This window comes from Pelodiscus sinensis, chromosome 23 (assembly GCF_052426305.1).
Source record: "Pelodiscus sinensis isolate ZL-2025 chromosome 23, ASM5242630v1, whole genome shotgun sequence".
Taxonomy (NCBI): domain Eukaryota; kingdom Metazoa; phylum Chordata; order Testudines; family Trionychidae; genus Pelodiscus; species Pelodiscus sinensis.
In genome coordinates, this window is record NC_143074.1 from 18,235,809 (window position 1) to 18,256,130 (window position 20,322).

General features: G+C 47.1%; 2 protein-coding genes across 5 annotated transcripts in view; one reads left to right on the forward strand and one right to left on the reverse strand.

Moving 5' to 3' along the window:
* VAV2 (vav guanine nucleotide exchange factor 2) overlaps nt 1-1,748 on the reverse strand; it is a 412,625-nt gene extending 410,877 nt beyond the window's left edge. For 2 of the 3 annotated variants that reach the window (XM_089772904.1, XM_075905174.2), the window contains exon 1: nt 499-1,748. In XM_089772904.1, coding sequence (XP_089629030.1) covers nt 499-702 — 204 coding nt within the window. In that variant the 5' untranslated portion in view covers nt 703-1,748. The remainder of the gene's footprint in view (nt 1-498) is intronic. The other variant, XM_075905173.2, reaches the window with a different exon arrangement.
* Nucleotides 1,749-9,983: 8,235 nt separating this feature from the next.
* On the forward strand, nt 9,984-15,601 carry BRD3OS (BRD3 opposite strand). Of its 2 annotated transcripts, none has more exons than XM_075905462.2 (2): nt 9,984-10,111; nt 11,019-15,601. In XM_075905462.2, the coding sequence occupies exon 2, from the start codon at nt 12,015-12,017 to the stop codon at nt 12,267-12,269; it is 255 nt and encodes an 84-aa protein (XP_075761577.1). In that variant the 5' UTR covers nt 9,984-10,111; nt 11,019-12,014; the 3' UTR covers nt 12,270-15,601. The 2 variants fall into 2 exon arrangements, with proteins under 2 accessions (XP_075761577.1, XP_075761578.1); XM_075905463.2 differs by having other exon boundaries at nt 9,998-10,086.
* The last annotated feature ends 4,721 nt before the right edge of the window (nt 15,602-20,322 follow it).

Here is a 20,322-nt window from a genome sequence, read left to right on the forward strand (position 1 = left end):
AGTAAATTTTTAGGGTAGCATTTGAAGCCCAAATATCAAAACTAAAAGGCACACAGTCACCTTATTAACCAGCAAAACCATTTCCATCTGAGTTTTGTGTACCTGTTTGTCACACGCACCACCTAAGTCTAGTCCATTTTGCCAGCTTGTTTATGTTTTATAGCTGGCCAGAACTTTTCTATGTGGCCGCTTTCACCCTTCCCAGAGGATAATCAGGTTGCCCTCTTTTGGGAGCCTGCCACACAACAAGGAAAGATTCTTTTGAAAAAAAGAACCCCAGGAAACCAGACACACACAGCAGTTGGCTAGAGGGAGGGACGGACTCAAAAGCACATATAGGACCTGAAGCTACTTTTAATCCAAGTTGTTTTTTGAAGCTGACTAGATTCAAGTTGCTGGCACCCCAATTAGCATCTAATCGGCGCCACCTGGGTTATTTCCTGGGTGGCTAAGACACAGTTTCCTTCAAATACTGCACGTCCCCTCTCCCCCATTTACCTGTGACATCTGTGGCCTGAAGTTGATGTCCTTGAGATCAATAGATCCAGGGGACAGGTTATGAAGCAGCTGGCAGAGTAAGACTCCATCTCTCAAAGCCTGCGCCAGGTCAAACACCACGGCCGAGGGCCAGACCACCCTGTGGTTGGGGGGCAAAACTTTGCAGTCTATAAGCCAGCGGCCGCACTGCCGCCACTCCTCCATAGCCGGCAGAGTAACGGGTCCTTTCTTGAGAAAAGAAACGAGACTTGCTCTGGGGGAGTTGCTAGCGGCCAAGCCTGCGGTCAGAGTCGCCTCTCTCCTCCTCTCTTCATCGAGGACACCCGCCAGCCGCTGGTTTCAGTTCCTCCCTCCTTGGCTCCGGGGCTAGTTGGGAAGCGTCCCCTTGGAAGATCGCGCCGGGCTATTGCGCTTTTCCATGTTGCTCTGCAGCCCAGGCAGGAAGCATCGCGGGGCAACACACAAGGGGGGGACTTCGACGGCTCCTTCCTCCCTCCCTCCCCGGTCGGAGCTGGGCAGTGTTACTGAACAGACCCCAGCCCGGCGGCGCCTCGCTGCATCGATCCCCCCACGGAGACACGCAACTCGCGGCACCCCGCTCCAGTTACGCCCCGCTCAGCAGCCCCACGTGCGTGGGGGGCCGAGAAACCATCCCCGCCCTGCCCCCTCCGTCGCTCCCACCTTCCCTGGGAGTTGCTCGTCTCCAGCCGGCTTTTGTCTGCGGCTGCCCGCAGGGGGGGGGGGGGGACGTGGCAGGCAAACAAAGGCAGCGGGAGTGGGGGGACAGCGCGCAGCCCCCCCCCCCCGGCTCGCCTCTCCTGCGTCCCGGCGCTGGGCAAGGCACTGAAAAACCAGCTCCTCCTCCGCGGCTGGGGGGGCAAGGGAACCCCCCAATCCTGGGCTCGGTTCGGGGCGGGGGGGTGCGAACTCCCAGCCACAAGAGAGGGCCCCCCCCCGGCTCGGATGCAATCCAGCAACTCTCCCCCTTTTGCTGGGGGGGGGGGGGGTGCAGACAAAGCAGCCGCCGCGCAGCTACAACGCGTCCCCCTCGGCCAGCGGAGGCTCCCGCGGTGCTGCCTCCCTTGAGGTCCCCCCCCCGCAGGAGCTGGCGGGGGTGGATGTGTGGGGGGGGGGCGGCAGCTGTCCCCTGCCTGCTCGGATCGCCCGCCCGGCGGCTGCTCGCGGAGGAGGAGCCGCCTGCGCCAGCTGCAGCCGCGGCGCCCTCCCCTCGGCCAACTTCCTTCCCGTGCGCGGGGGTGCGGGGCTGGGTGCGGGGGAGAGGGGGCAGGACCACAGCCAGGCTGCTGGGATGGGGCCGGGGGGGGGGGGGGGTTGGACTTGGCTCGCAGCGTGCGCTCCCCAGCACGTTTGCAAGCGGCTTCCCCCCCAGCTGACACTGATTTATCCAGGCAGAGGCTCAGGCCTGACGGGTGAGTTATAGTTTTGGGGCGTTAAAAGTTTCCATGGAAACATTTAAAGAGACAGGGCCAAGTTCAGGCACCGCCCCCCCTCCCCCAAAAAATGTTTTTTTTTTTACCCACCAAAGCTCACGCCCAAATAAATCTGAGATTTTCTATTGTGCTTCCGGACCCCTCCTTGTTTTTGCAGATACAGACTAATCTGAGGACCCTTCTGAAATGTATCCCTTGCAGGTCAGCGGGTTGAAGGGGCTCTCAGTAGTCTGATACATGCTTAGGTACCTTGTGGCTGGAGGGCGGAGAGCTTAGATCAGTGTTTCTCAGGGTTTTTTATAAAGTACCCCTTTTTCAAAAAAAAATTATAGTACTCCCAGGACCTACAGTTTTCAGCCACACATTTTTTTTTACCATTGCAACACATTTGTTTAAACAACTTAATCATAGCCAGGCAGGCAATGACATTTTGGGGTGTAAAAAGTAGAAAAATAATAAAGCGCAGTAAAACTTAAAACAAAAATTCAGTTTTCTCCAAATTTCAGTTGTGTTGACGAAACCCCAGACTTCTTTCGGGTACTCCTAAGCTGAGAAACACTGGTTTAGATTAAGCAAAATGCAGGACAATGTAGCACTTTAAAGACTAACAAGATGGTTTATTAGATGATGAGCTTTCGTGGGCCAGACCCACTTCCTCACTGGGTCTGGCCCACGAAAGCTCATCATCTAATAAACCATCTTGTTAGTCTTTAAAGTGCTACATTGTCCTGCATTTCAGCTACCCCAGACTAACACGGCTACGTTTCTATCACTGGTTTAGATTATTCACTCTGCAAGGTGCACTGACTTCATCACCTTTACTTTCTGCCATTAATGATTTTGGTTTTGCTGTGTCTTTATTTATATTGCCCTTCACTCACCTTGGGTGGATTGACACAGGCTAGTCAATTTTGCTCTGATTCATAGTCAGTTTCACTTTTATTATTCAGGTGTATCACAGAAGCACCCTAGAGCAGTGGTTCTCATCCCCCCAGGCTGCTTGTGGCCCATTCCACATACAGCTGCAGCGCATCTGACATCTCCAGGCCCATATGTTAAGTATATATATTGTGTGGATATGTGTATATGCAGCCCACAATGGTTGTGAATTACCAACCTAGAGGAATCATCCAAGCTCAAGGCATAATGGGCGAGAAGTTACAGCCTGTAGTATCCGCTATAAGCTGAATGTTTGGGTGGCCACCCAGGAGAGTTTCAGGTGCTGCCCAGCTGATGAGCAGAGTGCCCACCGCTGGCAGCATGTGTTTCTGTTGGTGGTGCACATCTGTACATGCCTTGCTGCACATAACAAAATTTATTCTGTACATGCATGTAAAACAGTTAGGGGGGACAATGGTTGTAGGGATACTTAGGAAGAGAAAAAAGGCTAAGATGGGTAAGGCGCTGGTATTATCCCCATTTTACAGAAGGAAAATTGAAGCAGCGGGAGATCACATTTTCAGAAGTTCTCAGCTCCTGTTTAGAGACAAAAATAAGTGATCAGCGTTTCATTAGCGCTCAGAACCACGGGGTGCTGACTGGTTTTGAGCATCTAATCCTAAACATCACACTGGGGAACTGTGGAAATTTGCCGAGTCAAACTGAAGTCCTTTTAATCTTATCTTTGGGTTGTAAATGCTGCAGGCCAATATTTAACCCCAACAAAAAGTGTTCATTGACTTTTGAACTACAGTTTATGGCACCTCTTCTGCTAGTCATGATCTAGTTGTTTGTTATGGAACTTAACTCTCAGCCTACACCCCTTGGTATCATCCCCTGAATCTTCTGCCCTCTCCCCCATCCACAGTCAAAGACACACAAACTCTTTTTTATTCTGTTTTCTCCCCCCTCCCAGAGAGCCTCTCCCTCGTTTAATTGCCATCAGGGGTTTCTACGGGAAAATGGAAGCATTGGCACAGATAGTGAAATGAATGAGAACTAATCACCTGTACGTCAGAGAAATGCACTGATGATCTCTTTTAAATTTACCCAAGAGCAAACACAGAAGAAGAAATGATTCTTTTAGCATGATCCAACAGGGGAAGAAGAACAGTGCTACAGAATGCAGAACTATTATTTAATTTCCTGCGAGCAAATATCTAATGACCTATACACCAGTTACCTGGCTGCTCCTGGTATGTTATTGATCTGACTGTGTAGCTGCTTTACCCTCTCAGAATATAGGTATACTAAAGTTCGAGAGAGAGCAACATATACATTAGTTCGTGTATTCATTTTATATTCAGAGTTACACCCTGCCACGGGGGGTAGGCACACATGTGTTGTGTAGACCACAGTATGAAATTTCTGATTCCCCAGGAATATGATTTCTTATGGTAGCTTTCAGGTTCCTTTTGTTCTCTGTTGTGAGTTTCACTGGCACAGATAAGGGTTTTAATTGCACCAGTTGGGCAAGAATCTTGTTCCACCAAGGATGCATTTGGCGCAGTGTGTACTAGACTGCCTTATGAGATCAGTTGGGTCGGTGGCAGACTACACCTCTACCCACATCTTGGCTTGTCACTGCTTTGTAAAAAGTGTGCATTGCTCCTAGACACTTAGGCACAATCGCTGCATCTGCAAAGCAAGCATCTGCATACAAGGTGCAGCCCCAAGCTAGTTTCTCAGCTAACTCTGCCATGATAAAAATGGCTGCTGGCCGAGGTCTTTTGACACCGACCAAACTCTTTTAAGGCAAACAAAAATAAATAATAATGCGCGCTGGCGGCATACTTTGCTATTGCTTTAGAATTATATGGATGTTTTGAAATAGACAAAATATGTCAAGCAAAGCACAGGAGAAATGCACATTCTGTTTCCCTGCACCCAAGCTGAGAAGCAGCCTCTACAAATAATACAACAGTAGGTTCAATGCTGTGACAGATCTCTTTCTTCCCCTCTGCCTACTGGCACTGTTGGGAGTGATAGCTAGCATTAAATTTGTCACTGAGCCAACTGCTGGAGGCGTTTCACAGACAGATGCTCATTTGCTGCCCTCTACTGGAGAGGGAACATAAGAACGGCCATACTGGTTCAGACCAAAGGTCCATCCAGCCTGGTATTCTGTCTGCTGACAGTGGCCAATGCCAGGTGCCTTAGAGGGAGTGAACAGAAAATCACCAAGTGATCCCTCTCCTGTCATCCATTTCCAGCCTCTGGTGAACAGAAGCTAGGGACACCATTCCTATCCATTCTGGTTAATAAGTATTGATGGATCTAACCTCCATGAATGTATCTTCTTTTTTTAATACTTTTAAATTCCTGGTCTTCGCAACCTCCTCTGGCAAGGAGTTTTACAGTGGACTGTGCATTGCTTGAAGAAAAGCTCCCTTTTGTTTGTTTGAAACCTGCTACCTATTAATTTTATGTGGTGACCCCTAGTTCTTGTGTTATGGGAACAAGTAAATAACTTTTCCTTATTCACTTTCTCCATACCTGCCATGATTGTATAGACCTCTATCATATCCCCCCTTAGGCTACATCTATACTGCAGCCTTCTTCCGCAAAAGCTTATGCAAATGAAGCGCGGAGTAGAATATTACCGCGCTTCATGTACATAATTAATTAGCAGCTGTTTTTGCGCAAAAACCTCCTCTTGCACAAGAGCCATTCTTCCTGAAAAAATGAGGAAGAATGGGTCTTGCGCAAGAGGGGGTTTTTGCACAAAAAGGAGCCGTCTGCACAGCTCCTTTTTGCGCAAAAGCCTCTTGCACCATAACGGCTGATAATTAATTATGCAAATGAGGTGTGGCAATATTCTACTCCGTGCTTCATTTGCATAAGCTTTTGCGGAAGAAGGCTGCAGTAGAGATGTAGTGAGAGTCTCCTCTTCTCTACGCTGAAAAGTCCCAGTCTTTTTAATCTCTCTTTATATGGCAGCCCTAAACCTCTAATCATTTTTGTTGTCCTTTTCTGAACCTTTTCCAATGCCAATATATCTTTTTAATATTGTGTTGCATCCAGTCACCAAGCAGTGCAGAGGCGACCTGGGTTCCTTTTAAAATCGTATCTGGCACAGACACAGAAAGAGAGCAAACCCGGCTCCTCGATGTGAAAGGTGGGGGGCAGGAAGCAGCGCATGCCCACTGGCTCTGCACTCCCATTGGCTAGAACCTGCTGCTGGCTGCTTGTGGGGTGCAGCATGGTCTGTGGTGCCAGAAGAGGCAGGACGCTGCCTTAGCCCCCCCCACTGCACCACTGACTGGGAGCCGCTCAAGGTAAGACCCTCCTGCCACAATCCTGCCACCCTCAAAGCCAGAGCTTCCTTCTCCACCCCAAAGCTCTCTTCCTCTGGCCCATCCCGGAGACCACACTCTAGTCAAATGATGTTGGGTTGCAGGTATCAACGATTTTCTTCAACTGGGTCATCAGAAAAAAAAGTTTGAAAACCACTGGATCAGTTGGAAGTGATTGTAAACTGGCATATATAGGAGAAAGCAAGAAATATATATATATATATATATATATATATATATATATATATATATATATATATATATATACTGCCATCTTCTGGATGCAACTGGAAGTGCACTAATTTATCATACCCTTTATACGGCTAAAGCTAATGGAGATTCTTTTGGGTCCAGCAAATGTTAGGGTCCAGCAGTTTTGGAACAAAAGGCTCTGCGCTTGCAGTCACCATGATGTTCAGGGTGGCCAGAACATGAAGTATGCCAACAGCTGTGAAGCTGCAGGTATTCAATGAGTTGCTGCTTTGCTGCTGATGCAATGAATCTGACCTTTCTCCACAGGCAATCTCCATCTCCAAGAACAGCTACTGTTAGCCTCTGGCCCCTCTCCCTTCTCCTATCCCTGGAGATACCACACATTACTAGGCTCTCATCAATTCCTAGGCCTAAAGGAACCACTGTGCTCATCTTGTTTAAACCACTGTATAATCCAAGCTATTAAATTTCCCCCAAAATAGTTCCTAGAGCAGATCTTTTAGGAGGAACACGTCTCATTTTGATTTAAAAATTCTCGGTGATAGACTCTAGAATCATAGAACCATAGAGCTGGAAGAGACCTTAGAAGGTCATCAACTCCAGCCCCCTGCCCTAGGCAGGACCAATCCCAACTAAATCAATCCAGCCAGGGCTTTGTCAAGCGGAGACTTAAACATCTCTAGGGATGGAGACTCCACTACTTCCCTAGGTAACCCATTCCAGTGCTTCACCACTCTCCTAGTGAAATAGTTTTTCCTAATATCCAACCTGGACCTCTCCCGCCACAACTTGAGACCATTGCTCCTTGTTCTGCATCCGTCACTACAGAGAACAGCCTTTCTTCATTCTCTTTGGAACCTCCCTTCAGGAAGTTGAAGGCTGCTATCAAATCCCCCCTGACTCTTCTCTTCTGCAGACTAAACAGACCCAACTCCCTCTACACCACAGCTCTTGGTAAATTGTACCAGGCTCGTTACTATTGCTTCACCAATCACTCTGGTAGAGAGATGACACCTTTCAGCACGTCACCTTTTTTCATGGACCCAGTCCTACTGATACTTACCTTTCATCCACAGTGCTCTTCCTTATGACCAGAGAGACAATAAACTGAAGCTGGATAGCACATCTTGGCCTTCAGGAGTAGAATAGATTGGGTTGCATAGTTCTGTAATATTATAGTGTAACAAGTCAGGAGGACTGAGAGGCTAAGAGTAATTTAAAAGGAAAGAAAAATAGATGGTCTAGAACAAATTGAAAGAAATCAAAGTGTCCTTTGGAGAATGGAAGTTAGACATTTGTTGGCAAGGGATTTGCCTGTGTAATACTTATTGCTGTTCTAAAACATTTATCGGGATAGCTCACTTGTTGGCAGAGACAACGTGGGGATTCAAAGAGAATTTTGCGGGCAGGGTCAAGTACACAGATAGAAACAGCAGTTAGCTCTTGGAACCCTATAGCTTTCAGTTCTTTTCTTTTTGTTAATGTGGCAACTTAATCACTTCAGTTACTGGGGGTTTGCTGTGGGCGTGATGATGATATCACCAACAGACTTTTGGAGAAGCTCGAGAGACCTCGATCATGCCAAAAACTAAATCTGGATCCACTAAAGATTCTGCTTTCTGCTCTCAAACTCCCACAAGCTGGGGTGTGAGCCAGTTTGCTTTCTCTTCCATGCCAGTAGGAGGCCCAGACCTGACTTCACAAGCAATGTCAGAATATTTGAATGGCAACATTTCTGCCATTTCTGGTTCATTCATTCCTTTTCTTCTCCTTTCTTTCTTGGATCAACACTTTGGGCTGCAGGCAGGAAGTGTAGAGTAGTAATGTATTCTGTTTGGTGGAAATAGCATGGTATTTTGAAATTAGTAAATGAAAGCCACATATGAAGGGAATGGTAACTAGGAAAATGGGGCCCTAGATCCTACAATAATACACATAATAACAATATACTATTTGTGTAATAATTTCATGCATCAGATATTTAGCAAAATGTCCAATGGACTTCTAGCCCCCAGAAATGCTTAAATGTAGCATTATCAGCAGGGGAAAAAATAGGTAACCATCAGGTAAATTTCCTCCAATGTTTGAGTTACATTTGAGAAAAGCCTAAGCATTTAAAACTATGGATATGAACAAATAAGGAAGGGTAGATAACTATTTGGTTACATTCACAGTTCATATAGGTTTTTAAATAAGTGTTCATGTGTAAACTTCACACTGAATATTGCAAAATAAATTCAGCTCTGACCAGCTATCCTTACTCAACTTCAATAAATAACTAGACAGCCTCTCGCACCCACCTACTGTTCTTTGTATACATTTGTAATATTTTATGTAGCTGGAGTTGTGTGTCTTAACCTGACCTTCCAGGGCTAGTGTAGACCTGGCCTAAGTTGCACTGGGTTGGCCAGGTCTACATTAGACCTGAAAGGTCGGGTTAAGATACGCAACTCCAGCTACATAGAATACATACTTGGAGTTAGTTTACCTTAAGCCGAGCTTGGTGCCATCTTCACATAGGGAGTCTGATGGGAGCAAACACTCCCATAGGCTTCCCTTACTCCTTGTGACTGCAAGAAGTATTGGCACCAACCAGAGCCACCCTCAGTGTGCGATTTGGCAAAGTTTGCGGACGATACTAAACTGTTCAAGATAGTCAAGACCAAAGCAGACTGTGAAGAACTTCAAAAAGATCTTACCAAACTGAGTGATTGGGCAACAAAATAGCAAATGAAATTTAATGTGGATAGGTGTAAAGTAATGCACATTGGAAAAAATAACCCCAACTATACATACAATATGATGGAGGCTAATTTAGCTACAACTAATCAGGTAAGAGATCTTGGCGTTGTCGTGGATAGTTCTCTGAAAATGTCCATGCAGTGTGCAGCAGCAGTCAAAAAAGCAAATAGGATGCTAGGAATTATTTAAAAAGTGGTAGAAAATAAGACAAAGAATATCTTACTGCCCCTATATAAAACTATAGTACACCCACATCTTATGCCAATCTCATGATTCGGGGAGCCACCCGCTCTTCTAACCTTTGGGGGTGGCAATACAGTTTTTCACTATTCAAAACAGGAGTCAGTACCCCCTTCTTCCCCCCCCCCCCCCCCCCCCCCCCCCCGTCCAGCTGCCACCTCGGGTTTACTTCCATTGCTTGCGCACGCTGCCCGGGCTTTGCAGTACAGCTACAGTGGTTCCCAAACTTTTCGGCATCACACCCCCTTTTTCATTTTTGGAACCCCCCCCCAACAGCAAAAGTTGTTGAGCAAAAAAAAAAAAACCTGGCAGGGGCAGCAAAACTTGATGGGGAGGGGCTGGGTTGCCTCGGCCCCCCTGGAATTTCTTCATGCCCCCCAGTTGGGAAGCCCCATGAGCTAAACTAAATGCTCGGTCGCCCTAGAGCAGGAACTTGCGGCAACATGCAACCCAGCGCGCCCGGCACCTAAGGGAGTCTCCGAGCAGCGGGGCTGGCCAGTGCCACGTGCACCTTGCCCCGGGGAACCAGGCCCGCAGCGCGCGGCGCCAGGGAGCCGGGCAGCGCTAGGACCGCGCAGCGCCCAGGGAGACGGGCCGCGCCAGGCGCCGCGCGGATGGATTGCTCGGCGCTCGTGGCGCCTCCCCTGCCCATCGATGCTCTCGCTACTCCCAGGCGCCGCGGTGTCGTGGCGACGGGGGAAGCCGAGGTCGGGGCGCGGCGGAGAGCGGCAGGTGGGGGAGGGGACCGGGCTTCCGGGTCCTCGGCATCCCCCGCGCAGTGACCTGGGGGGGTATCGCCCCCCCGGCAGTGATGGGGGAGGGGTATCGCCCCCCCGGTAGTGATGGGGGAGGGGTATCGCCCCCCCGGCAGTGATGGGGGAGGGGGTATCGCCCCCCCCCGGGAGTGATGGAGGAGGGGGTATCGCCCCCCCAGTAGTGATGGGGGAGGGGTATCGCCCCCCCAGTAGTGATGGGGGAGGGGTATCGCCCCCCCGGCAGTGATAGAGGAGGGGGTATCGCCCCCCCAGTAGTGATGGGGGAGGGGTATCGCCCCCCCGGCAGTGATGGAGGAGGGGGTATCGCCCCCCAGTAGTGATGGGGGAGGGGTATCGCCCCCCCGGCAGTGATGGGGGAGGGGGTATCGCCCCCCCAGTAGTGATGGGGGAGGGGTATCGCCCCCCCCGGGAGTGATGGGGGAGGGATATCGCCCCCCCGGCAGTGATGGGGGAGGGGGTATCGCCCCCCAGTAGTGATTGGGGGGTTATCACCCCCAGCAGTAACTTGGAGGTTGGGGGGACATTGATCCCCCCAACCCAGCAATGACTAGGGGGGTGGAGGTATCGATCCCCCCCCCCCCTCCCAGCAGTGACTAATTGACTGAGTGGGTCTTGGAGATTTAGATCATCACCCCTAACTGGTGGGGGTTGAAAGCAAAGATCAGCACAAAGGGAGGCTGGGGCGGGGAACAGGTCACACACATAACATCAACAAGGGGCCCAAAGTGAAGAAGACCAGTGCACTCCCCCAGCAGATGTTATAGTATCTGCTAGGACTCAGAGCCCTGAAATGGTGCCGAGGGTGTTCTTTGCTCTGGGTTGCAGGGCGTGACTGAGCATTCCTGTTCTTCCTGTCCCTCTAGGTTGAAGCTGCAACACAGATCCAACAAAGAGAAGGGTGAACTCCTGAGTAAGGCCAGTTTGTGGTGAGAAGGCCCATACTGCGAAGACTTTTACCACCCACCCACACGCAACAAGGTACTGACACAGCCCATCCTGCCAGCCATGTCTATTTCACTGGGACTTTCCCACACATACCACATGCCAAACTGTAACCTTTGCTGCTTTTCCATTGGAAAATCATGATTATTACTGGAGAACACATCTTTGGGAGTTGGAGAACCAGAGAGAACTTAATTGATGTGCTTCAAATCCACTGCTTTGAAGGGTGGATCTCTAGCCTGGTGCTTTTTAATGAAGAGACTCTGCACACACCTATCAATAAATCTGTTTTAAAAGTGATAAGAAACCAGGCATGATGAGTAAAATGGAAACAGGTCTGAACCATGTTGAACTCCCAGATCTCTGTTGCTTCACCCTGTGCAGTTAAAATCTCTCTGTTGTTTAAGGAGTCTGGTATTGGTATAAAACTTTCTTATACTGATATAGCTTACTTCCCTTCCCTTCCAGGAATAGCTGTTTTGACATAGGCAACCAGTCATTCATTACCTCTTAGGCCTCCGCTTCAGGTTGTTGAAGCTGTGTCTCCATGGACTCCCTGTAGCAAAGGGAGCTATGTGCACATTAAGCTTTTGCAAAATGACAGGGCATTATCAGTGTACAATACGCCCTTCAGAGGTTTATTACACTGAGAGTAAGCAAAAGTCATGTATGGTGGTGTAATATATATACCAAAACCATCCTCTGTTGCATAGAATGTTATGCCTGCTGACCTAAGTGTCAGAAAAACCCAAGAGTGCCACAGCTAAAGGAGATTGCCTTTTATCTCAAAGCAGCAGAATAGCATTGTACCCTTGCTTATACCTGTAAAGCCCTGATCAATCCATTGTAGCACTTGAAAGCTGGTACAAAACCTGTTTAGCCTCCGGTCTCACGCCTGAGTGAATGACAGGTACAGAATGAATGCACGGGTGCCACTAGCTGAAAAAGCTTTATCTGAGAGCTATGCCAGACTTCGTTACAGGGACACCTCATTGCTCATCTGGCAGCAGCAGCAGCAGAAATTGGAGTCTGCCCCACCTGGTACGTACTTGAGTAGAAGCCGAAGTATGTGGTACTCACAGTATGGAAATGAGGCCATCCTGGTACGGGACAAAAACCAACTGGATGTCTCCAGAGACACTGGCCAATCAAAATTTTGCATTATTATGTAATTTTAACGTCTTAATGCACAGCAACAGATGCATGAAAAAATCTGAGCTATGCCTCAGGCAGTGTTCTAAGCAACATTTTTATTCAAAAGCCCCCATTAATAGTAATGGGAGGTGTGGTTACATTGTTTCCCATCACTGCTGACTATCAGATAATTGGGATCAACCTACCAAGGTTTGGTGTGGTACAAAGAGATGAAGACTGGGGGCACCTTACTAGAAGAAAAAGGCAAAATATTAAATCAAAGAATAAGGCTAAAAATAACCCCACTTTACCTTCTTTGTGTGTCTAAATGTTTTATGCCCCATCTACATTCTGATTGGATGCCAATAAAACTGTTTCAGTTATAGGTGCAATTTTGTTATTGAAATAGTTTACCAGTATAGTCCCTAGTGTGGACACAAGCTGTCTTATATAGCTTACTTCCCCTCCCTTACAGGAACAGCTGTTTGGTATAAGCACATTTATATCAATATAAAGTGTCAGAAACCAGGATGGTTGTACCATTTTAATTATACCATAGGTCATTAAAGCAGGAAAACTTGTGTGTGTGTGTGTGGACCAGCCCTTAGAAGATTATTAAAACTGAAAGGACATTTGAAGTTTAAATTTATTTTCACCATTTATGCCAGTGATTAACATCACATATTTCACTGAGATTAAATTATGAAAATAGTCTAGTCAGTTTCACTTGCCAGTTTTACCCCAGCCTAATTCTGCAATGGTGGACTTGCAAATGCAACTAGGGAATGCTAAGAGTCCAAACTGTTTTCTTCTGAAATCATTCTTCAGAATGTTTCTAGGAAGATTATTCGGTAAAAATATACAGAGCCTTCACTTTGGACCTTTCCTGTACCCTTTCTTTATTTTCCCTATAAATGATCTCTTACAACCTCAATTCATTATCTGAAAGTTGAACTGAATAATTTCCAGTAGAAAGCAGAAGAGGGAAAGGGAATGCTGGATGAAGTGGGACTTAAAGGTCTGGGGGAGATCGGTGGATAAACGCTTTATTCTCTACAAAACAGCAGTTGCTTCTCTCTGATATTTCAGTTCAGTGTCATGGAAGTAACAGTTTGAAGGCCTCATTTTATGAATCAGTAGGACTACTCATATTATTAAACTCTGCTTAAACAACAACTGAATGGGTTACACATAATAGTTCAAAAGTGTATCACTGAATGAATCATCAGGTAAGGACAGGTTTAGGAGACTAGTAATGAAGAAAACTTTTGAAAGGGTACATCTATGCTGTAACACTATTTCGAAATAACTAGCGCTATTCCAAAATAATTTAGTCCGCATCTACACAGCAGGCAGTTATTTAAAAATAATGTCAAAATACTGTCCAACTTCTTACTCTGACTCCTGTAACCCTCATTGTACGAGGAATAAGGGAAGTTGGAGGAAGAGGGCTCTATTTCGAAATAAGTGCTGTGTAGACGCTCCCTATTTCGAAATAAGCTATTTTGAAATAAGATACACAATCGACGTAGCTCAATTTGCATAGCTTATTTCGACTTAAGCCCTGCAGTGTAGATGCACCCTTAACGAGCGCACACCTTTCTTGGTAAGGGTTGAGAGGAAAGAAATGTCTTAAAGAGGACAGCTACAAGCTATAAGTCAGCTGCTAAAGGGATTTTCTTGTTCAAGCTTTCTGTATAGTTAAACATTAATGCATGCAACAGTTATGCATTTAGTCTTGTTAATGCATCTAATTTATGTAATCCCTGTTTCAAACAAAAATAGTGTCCATTATAAATAAGCTAGGAAGGATTTTTTATTTAATTTTTGACCAACAGCATTTCTTATTTAATTGAAAGCAATATTTTATAATTTATGTCCATAAAGTATTTTTACAGCTGTTAACATCTGTATGGATTTTTAAAAAAATTAAGCTTCTACATGATGTCCAGCTCCTAGTTCTATCTGCCATCACTTCCCCAGTGTGTATAATAGGGCTTGTTCTAGCTGGGCAGGATCAAACCCTTAGATATCATGCTGATTTATGTGGCTCATCCACCACATGCTTAAACTTAACCCTATGCCCCATCCCGATAACTTCAGTGGTACCGATCACGTACCTATGGTGAAATGTCTTAAGCACATCACTGCATCAGACCGCTTGCACTGCAGTTCAGCCAGGTACTTATCTGAGGCCCTGACCTTGACCCAGCAAAACACTGACTTCATTTGGACTACCCATCTGCCTAAGCATATTGCAGAATTGGGCCCAGTCTACTGCACTCCTCAATAGCCATTATACTTATTCCAATACGCTTTTTCTTTATAAAACATTGTAAGCACTTTAAAGTTTCTTAGAATAGCGAGAAATTCTCCTTCCCCATGCTGTCTGGGTAAAGTGTTGAAATTAACATATATGACGATGTATCCATTCTGCCAAAGTAATAACAACATACCCATTCTACTGTGGATGAACTAGATTTTACTGGTAGCAAGAGCATTCACTACAAATCAAAGTTAGCCCGATTTATTTATCTGTTACTATTTGTGCATGTTATGAATAATCACTACACAGTATTGTACATTCCAAAAGTTTAACTTGGGCTCTGACCCTGCAAACACTTACGCATTGGGAATGTTAATGGTTAATTGGTGTGAGCAGGGGGCTGCTTCAGCCCCACTGGGCCTGCTGTGGGCAAAGGCTCTCCAGCAGAGCAACCTTTGTCTGCTGCAGGCCTAGTGTGCACCGTGGGCAGAGGTGCTTCAGACTGGCTAGAGCAGCCCCCATCTATTTGGGGGGGGGGGCGGCGTTCCAGCTTGGCTGTGTCAGCCAGCCCAATAGGGCTGGAGTAGTCCCCCTCACATACACCTCCCCAATAACTTAATGTTTAACCAGTTAACTAATTAAATGGGATTTAACATCTCTATTATGCATAGGCTTTATTTTACACACACCACCTTGATCTTGTCAGGACTATTCAGGTGTGTAAAGTTAAGCGTGTGTACAGGATTGGCTCTTGCATGGCACTCACAGGTTTCTGTATTGTTGTTCTTTTCTGCACAGCCCTCTAAATGTGATTGTTTATTTCCCCATCATTTCATATTAATGTATTTCCAGAAGTCTTGGCAGATTTGGTGGTACTAGTATGAACTATGTTTCTGTAATAAGTTATGCCGAGTATTGTAAATGCATTTATTGTCTCTGTGTAAATTAAAATGGTTTGAATGTGTCATCTGTACCAGCTGTTTTTTCTGTTCTACACAAACTGCCTTAGCCCATCTCATCATTCTTTGTACGATGCTCAAAATACTGCAAAGCATGGTGCAGCTAGGTATTTATCTAAATACATCCAATCTGGGATTGTACTAACTAGCAGTGGTCTTATTGCCTCCTATTTCTTAACATATGAGCGAGTCTCGCAGAACAAACACCTGCTGCCTAGTTTACCTGAGGTTAGCTAGTTTTCCCTGAGGCTGGAGTCTCCAGGACAGTGATGTTCACAGCTGCTCAGTCTTGATTTCTGATTCCACAGTCACAGAGGTTTTGTGAATTCTTCCTGTAGAGCTTGAGATGGGATTTGACGAGTGCTCCTGCTGTTGCTGCTTCTCATGAGCACCCAGGGCTACAGTGAAGATGTCACAGTGAGTCCACTGAGCTGACTGGGAGCCATGTACTGGCCATCCTTTCCTATAGATTTCATTCCAGTAGGGACCATTGTGATCCTCTGTATAATATAAACCAGAGAATTTCCCAGAATAATTCCTAAATCAGATCATTCAAAGCCAGAAAAACATCCAGTATTGAGTTATGTCCAGAAAGGACCCACAGCAACCCTGCTTACCCACTAGCTAAACCTCACGCAGTCTAACAAGGGCAGCTGGGCTCCAGTGGAGCCACCTCATTGGCCAAACTGCCCAATTGGCTGGGGGGAATTAGCATATTTGCTCTTAAGACAAGCAGTAGTAGCAGGGTGCTGGCTGCTCAAAGCATTTGCTACAATGGCTCCTGCTTGTTCCCAGGCCTGCTTCTGCCTTAGACCCAGCCGTACCTCACCATAAGCAACCCAGCTCTGATTCTTGACCCTGGCTTTGACATTTGGCCTATCACACCAAGACTGACCCTGGGCTCCAGCTCCTAAAACTGGGCACAACTGCCCGGACTTCAGTTTTTTACAATTTAAAAATAACCAGCCATGGAGAATCCATCATGACCTTGGTAAATTGTTTTGACAGTTAGTTACCCTCTCCGTGAAATTTCTTTTCATCTGAATTTCTCTAGCTTTCACTTCCAGCCACTGGATCGTGTTTTCTCTCTCTCCCTGCCAGAATGAAGCAACTGCCAAAATATTTGTTCCCCATCTAGGTACTTACAGGCTGTGGTCAAGTCTCCCTTTAATCTTCTCTCTGTTAAGTTAAATAGCTCATGGCTCTTCTTTGAACCCGTTGTTACCAGATTTGCCCAATACTATGGGGTATGCTCCTTTATCAGGGTTACTCTTATGGGACTGGGGAAGGTAATCAATTCTATCAGTGTGCTGCTTGTGCTTACTTGTGCTCTCATATGGAGCTGAATTCTCTCTCTGCTGCCAATTCCCCCTCCCACTGGAGCTCTCTTGTAGGAACTAGGTTCCTCGGGATGGGGTTCTTCCCACCTTAGCAACACACACAGACACTCACACCCACTAACAGCGCACGCTTGAAAGGACTGGGTACTCAGCACTCACAAGTTGACCCCTTATATGTCTCTGGATTCTGCACCCTCATGTGCCTTTGGACTCAGTGGGCTGGATTAAACAGCACTTTAAGCTGCCATCCTCAAATGTCCCCAGGTTCAGCACTTCCCTATCCCCACTTTCACACCACAATCATTCACTAGTAAACCACATGATAAACAAACCCCACAGGATTTTGGGCACTACAGGGATCTTTAGCTTGGGTACAAGAAGCGTTGTTGCAGAGCAAATGGGGAAGCCAAAACAACGCCCCTTGAGGAAGAGTGAGCGAAAGAAAGAGAGAAGCAACCAGCTTAACAATGAACATTATTTATCATATATGTAGGGAGCCAAACACACAAAACAGTTACAATATTAAATCTAAGTTGGAACTGATTACAAATGTTAGGGCTGGCTAACCATATAACAGTTTATATAGGGCAGAGTCAGGAGGCTAGGCTTAGAGATAGGTAGTTGGTTGGAGAGAGAGAGAGAGAGACCTCACCACTCCGTGGAGCTTGCACTGATCAGAGTTCCCAGATGATGATGGTAGCCAGGGGTCCAGGGGGCAGGAGACAAGCAGAGCAGCACCCCCAGCACAGTCAGACAGGAGATGACAAAGTCTCAGTGAAACTGATGCAGTTTAAATGCAGGTATCAGAACAGTTTTTCTTGGGGCAAAGATACGAGTTTTTATAGGGATAGGAAAAAAGTTCTAAGAGAAACAGAGGCGAGATAATAGAGACTGATCCCACCTCATTATGGGTGATGTTCCTTGAAGGAGCTCACAATGCAACTGGGCAGTTTCCGTATTTTAGATGTCAATGGAATCGTTACTAGAATGAGTCTGATAATGACTAATTTAGGTGTGAGCAGGCCTGGGGTTCATTAGCATCTGGAGCAGAGATTTCCCATCAGGCAGTGCTTCTCTTCTTTCAGTATCCCGTAGTTCCTGCCTTGGAAGAACTGGTCTCCATTCTGTACGCTAATGAGATGTCCCTCTGTTCTATCTTCAATGCAGATGAGGCTGGGGTGTTTCCTTAACTAGGAATTAAGGTGTGTCTTCCCCGGCCTTTTCATTGCTTTGTCTGATTCTAGCAGAGGCCTAGGGGAAGGGGAGGAGGATGGTTTTCCATGAATGTCACTCCCTGGCTCCCCAAGAGCACAGAGCTGGTAGGTAAGACCGTTCCAATTCGAAGACCGTTCCAATTCGTCAACATCCTCCTTGAATTGTGGACACCAAATCTGGGCCCCGAGTGCAGCAACAGTCAGAGCAGAGGTGAAATGACTTCCCCGTTCTTACTTGAGATTCTTGCTTGACCAGCTGAGGTGCAGCAGCAAAGTGGAGAAGGTGCTTTATGACAATCCAGCAGGTTATGTGTTGAAGTCTAGCTCAGCTAACCACTGAAAACTGCCTCCCATTCATGCAGCTGCAAAGTGGGTACCTGATCCATATGGTTGGGGAAGTCAAAAGTGGCTGGATGGAAAATGATGTCCCTGAAACCAAAGCCTGATGAGCCAGTTGGGACAGACCTTGCCTTTTTGAGGACAGCACATCCTGTAGAAATAGTTCTCCTGCACTAGAAGAGAGAGAGAGAGAGACCACTTAACAATAAAACAACAGGTTGAACCTCTCTATTTGACACTGTCCGGTATGGCAACATCCGTGGTCCACCATGATTGTAATTAGCTGGATGTCCACTTGTCATGGGTGTGGCCACGTTTCCCATGATCCAATAAAGTTTGTTTACAGCCACCAGTCCTGGCTCTTAGTGTTCTGTGTTGTTATTTAGCTCTAATTTACCCCTAAATGTCTTCCAAGAGCCCAGGAAGTGTGGAAGTGTTGGTCATGCAGCTAGACAATATTGACTTCCTGTGGTCCGGAAAATTCTCTGGTTCGGAACCTGTCAGGTCCAGAAGGTGCTGGACTAAAGAGATTCAACCTCAACTGAATAAAATGACAGGAAGAGAGTGAATGCCACATCATTTTTAATGGGGTTGTGTCATGGCTCTGCGTGTCCCTAAGCTTCTGGCTGCCAGAAGTTGGGAATGGACAACAGAGGATGTGTCACTGAAAAATGGCCGTTATGTTCATTCTCTCCAAAGGATCTGGTCCCTGTCACTGTTAGATGATGGGATGCTGGACTAAATGTACCATTGCTCTAACCCAGTACATACACTCTTATTCTTTTTAAAGGTGGTAATGCAGGGGCAAGCTCTCTTGGGGCTCAGGTACCCCTGTCCTTGGGGTATTTAGTGCCTGAAAATAAGATCTAAAATAGCCAGCACATGGCAGAAAAACATACATATAGTAATATCTGACTTGCTTCCCAGAAGCAAATCAGTCTGAGACACTTGAAAGTAGCTCCAAAATTTCCAATATAAATTTGTCAGGCTTTTAATTAACCCCCTGACGTCAGTGATACTGACTATGCCTGTTCCAGGATGTTTTTAAGTATTTAGCTCTGTTGGGACCACACAGATGTCTACTGGGTCACAAGGTGGATCGGACCAGCCAATCATGGCTTGAACAGCAGCAGCAGATCCTGCATAAGTGGGGAGAGTGTTGGTAAATATTCCAGCATCTGGTGTTGATTTGGCCAGTTCAAAGTAATTAACTAAGGCTTCACCAACTTTTAAACCTCCTGACTCCAATCAAGCCCCACTCCCAGCCTACAGTGGCTGACCTCGGCCTCCCCAGCATGAACATGCCCTGTGGAACTCTGGTGGCCGACATTGGCCTCCTGACACTGATCACGCCCCTCGGGGTTCGATGGCTGAGGTCGGCCTCCCAAACCTGTTCATACCCGCTGCCCTGTTCAGGCCCCCCTGGGCTCCAGGGTGCAGACCTCAACCTCTCAATCCCGATCCCACACTCCCAGACTCCAGCAGCTGACCTTGGCTTGAAAGTATGATCACGCCTCCCTGGTTTTGGTGGCCGTTCTCGACCTCCTGACTCTGATCACACCCTCCAAAGCTCCCGAGGCCGACCTCGGCCTCCCGAACCCTATCACGCCCCTCTGGGCTCCAGCATCCGACCTTGGCTTCCTGAGCACAATCACACCCTGCCTTGGCTCCAGGTGCCGACCTTGGCCTCCAGAGCCTGATCACTCCCCTCCCCCCCCCAAGTCGACTTTGGCCTCCCAAGCCTTGTCACGGCATCCAAGGCCAACCTCGGCCTGCCGAGCTCAATCATGCCCCACCGTACTCTGGAGGCAGACCTCTGCAACCTGAGGCCAATCCTGCCACCCTGGGCTCCGTTGGCCAAACTCAACCTCCTGAGCCCAATTACGCCCACCTGGGCTCCCGTGGCCGACCTTGGCCTCCCAAACCTGATCACACACCCCCAGGCTCCTATGGCTGACCTCGGCCACCCGAGC

What these genes read in the sequence shown, in the direction of transcription:
- BRD3OS (XM_075905462.2), top strand. Translation starts at nt 12,015, where the DNA reads ATGAATGCACGGGTGCCACTAGCTGAAAAAGCTTTATCTGAGAGCTAT.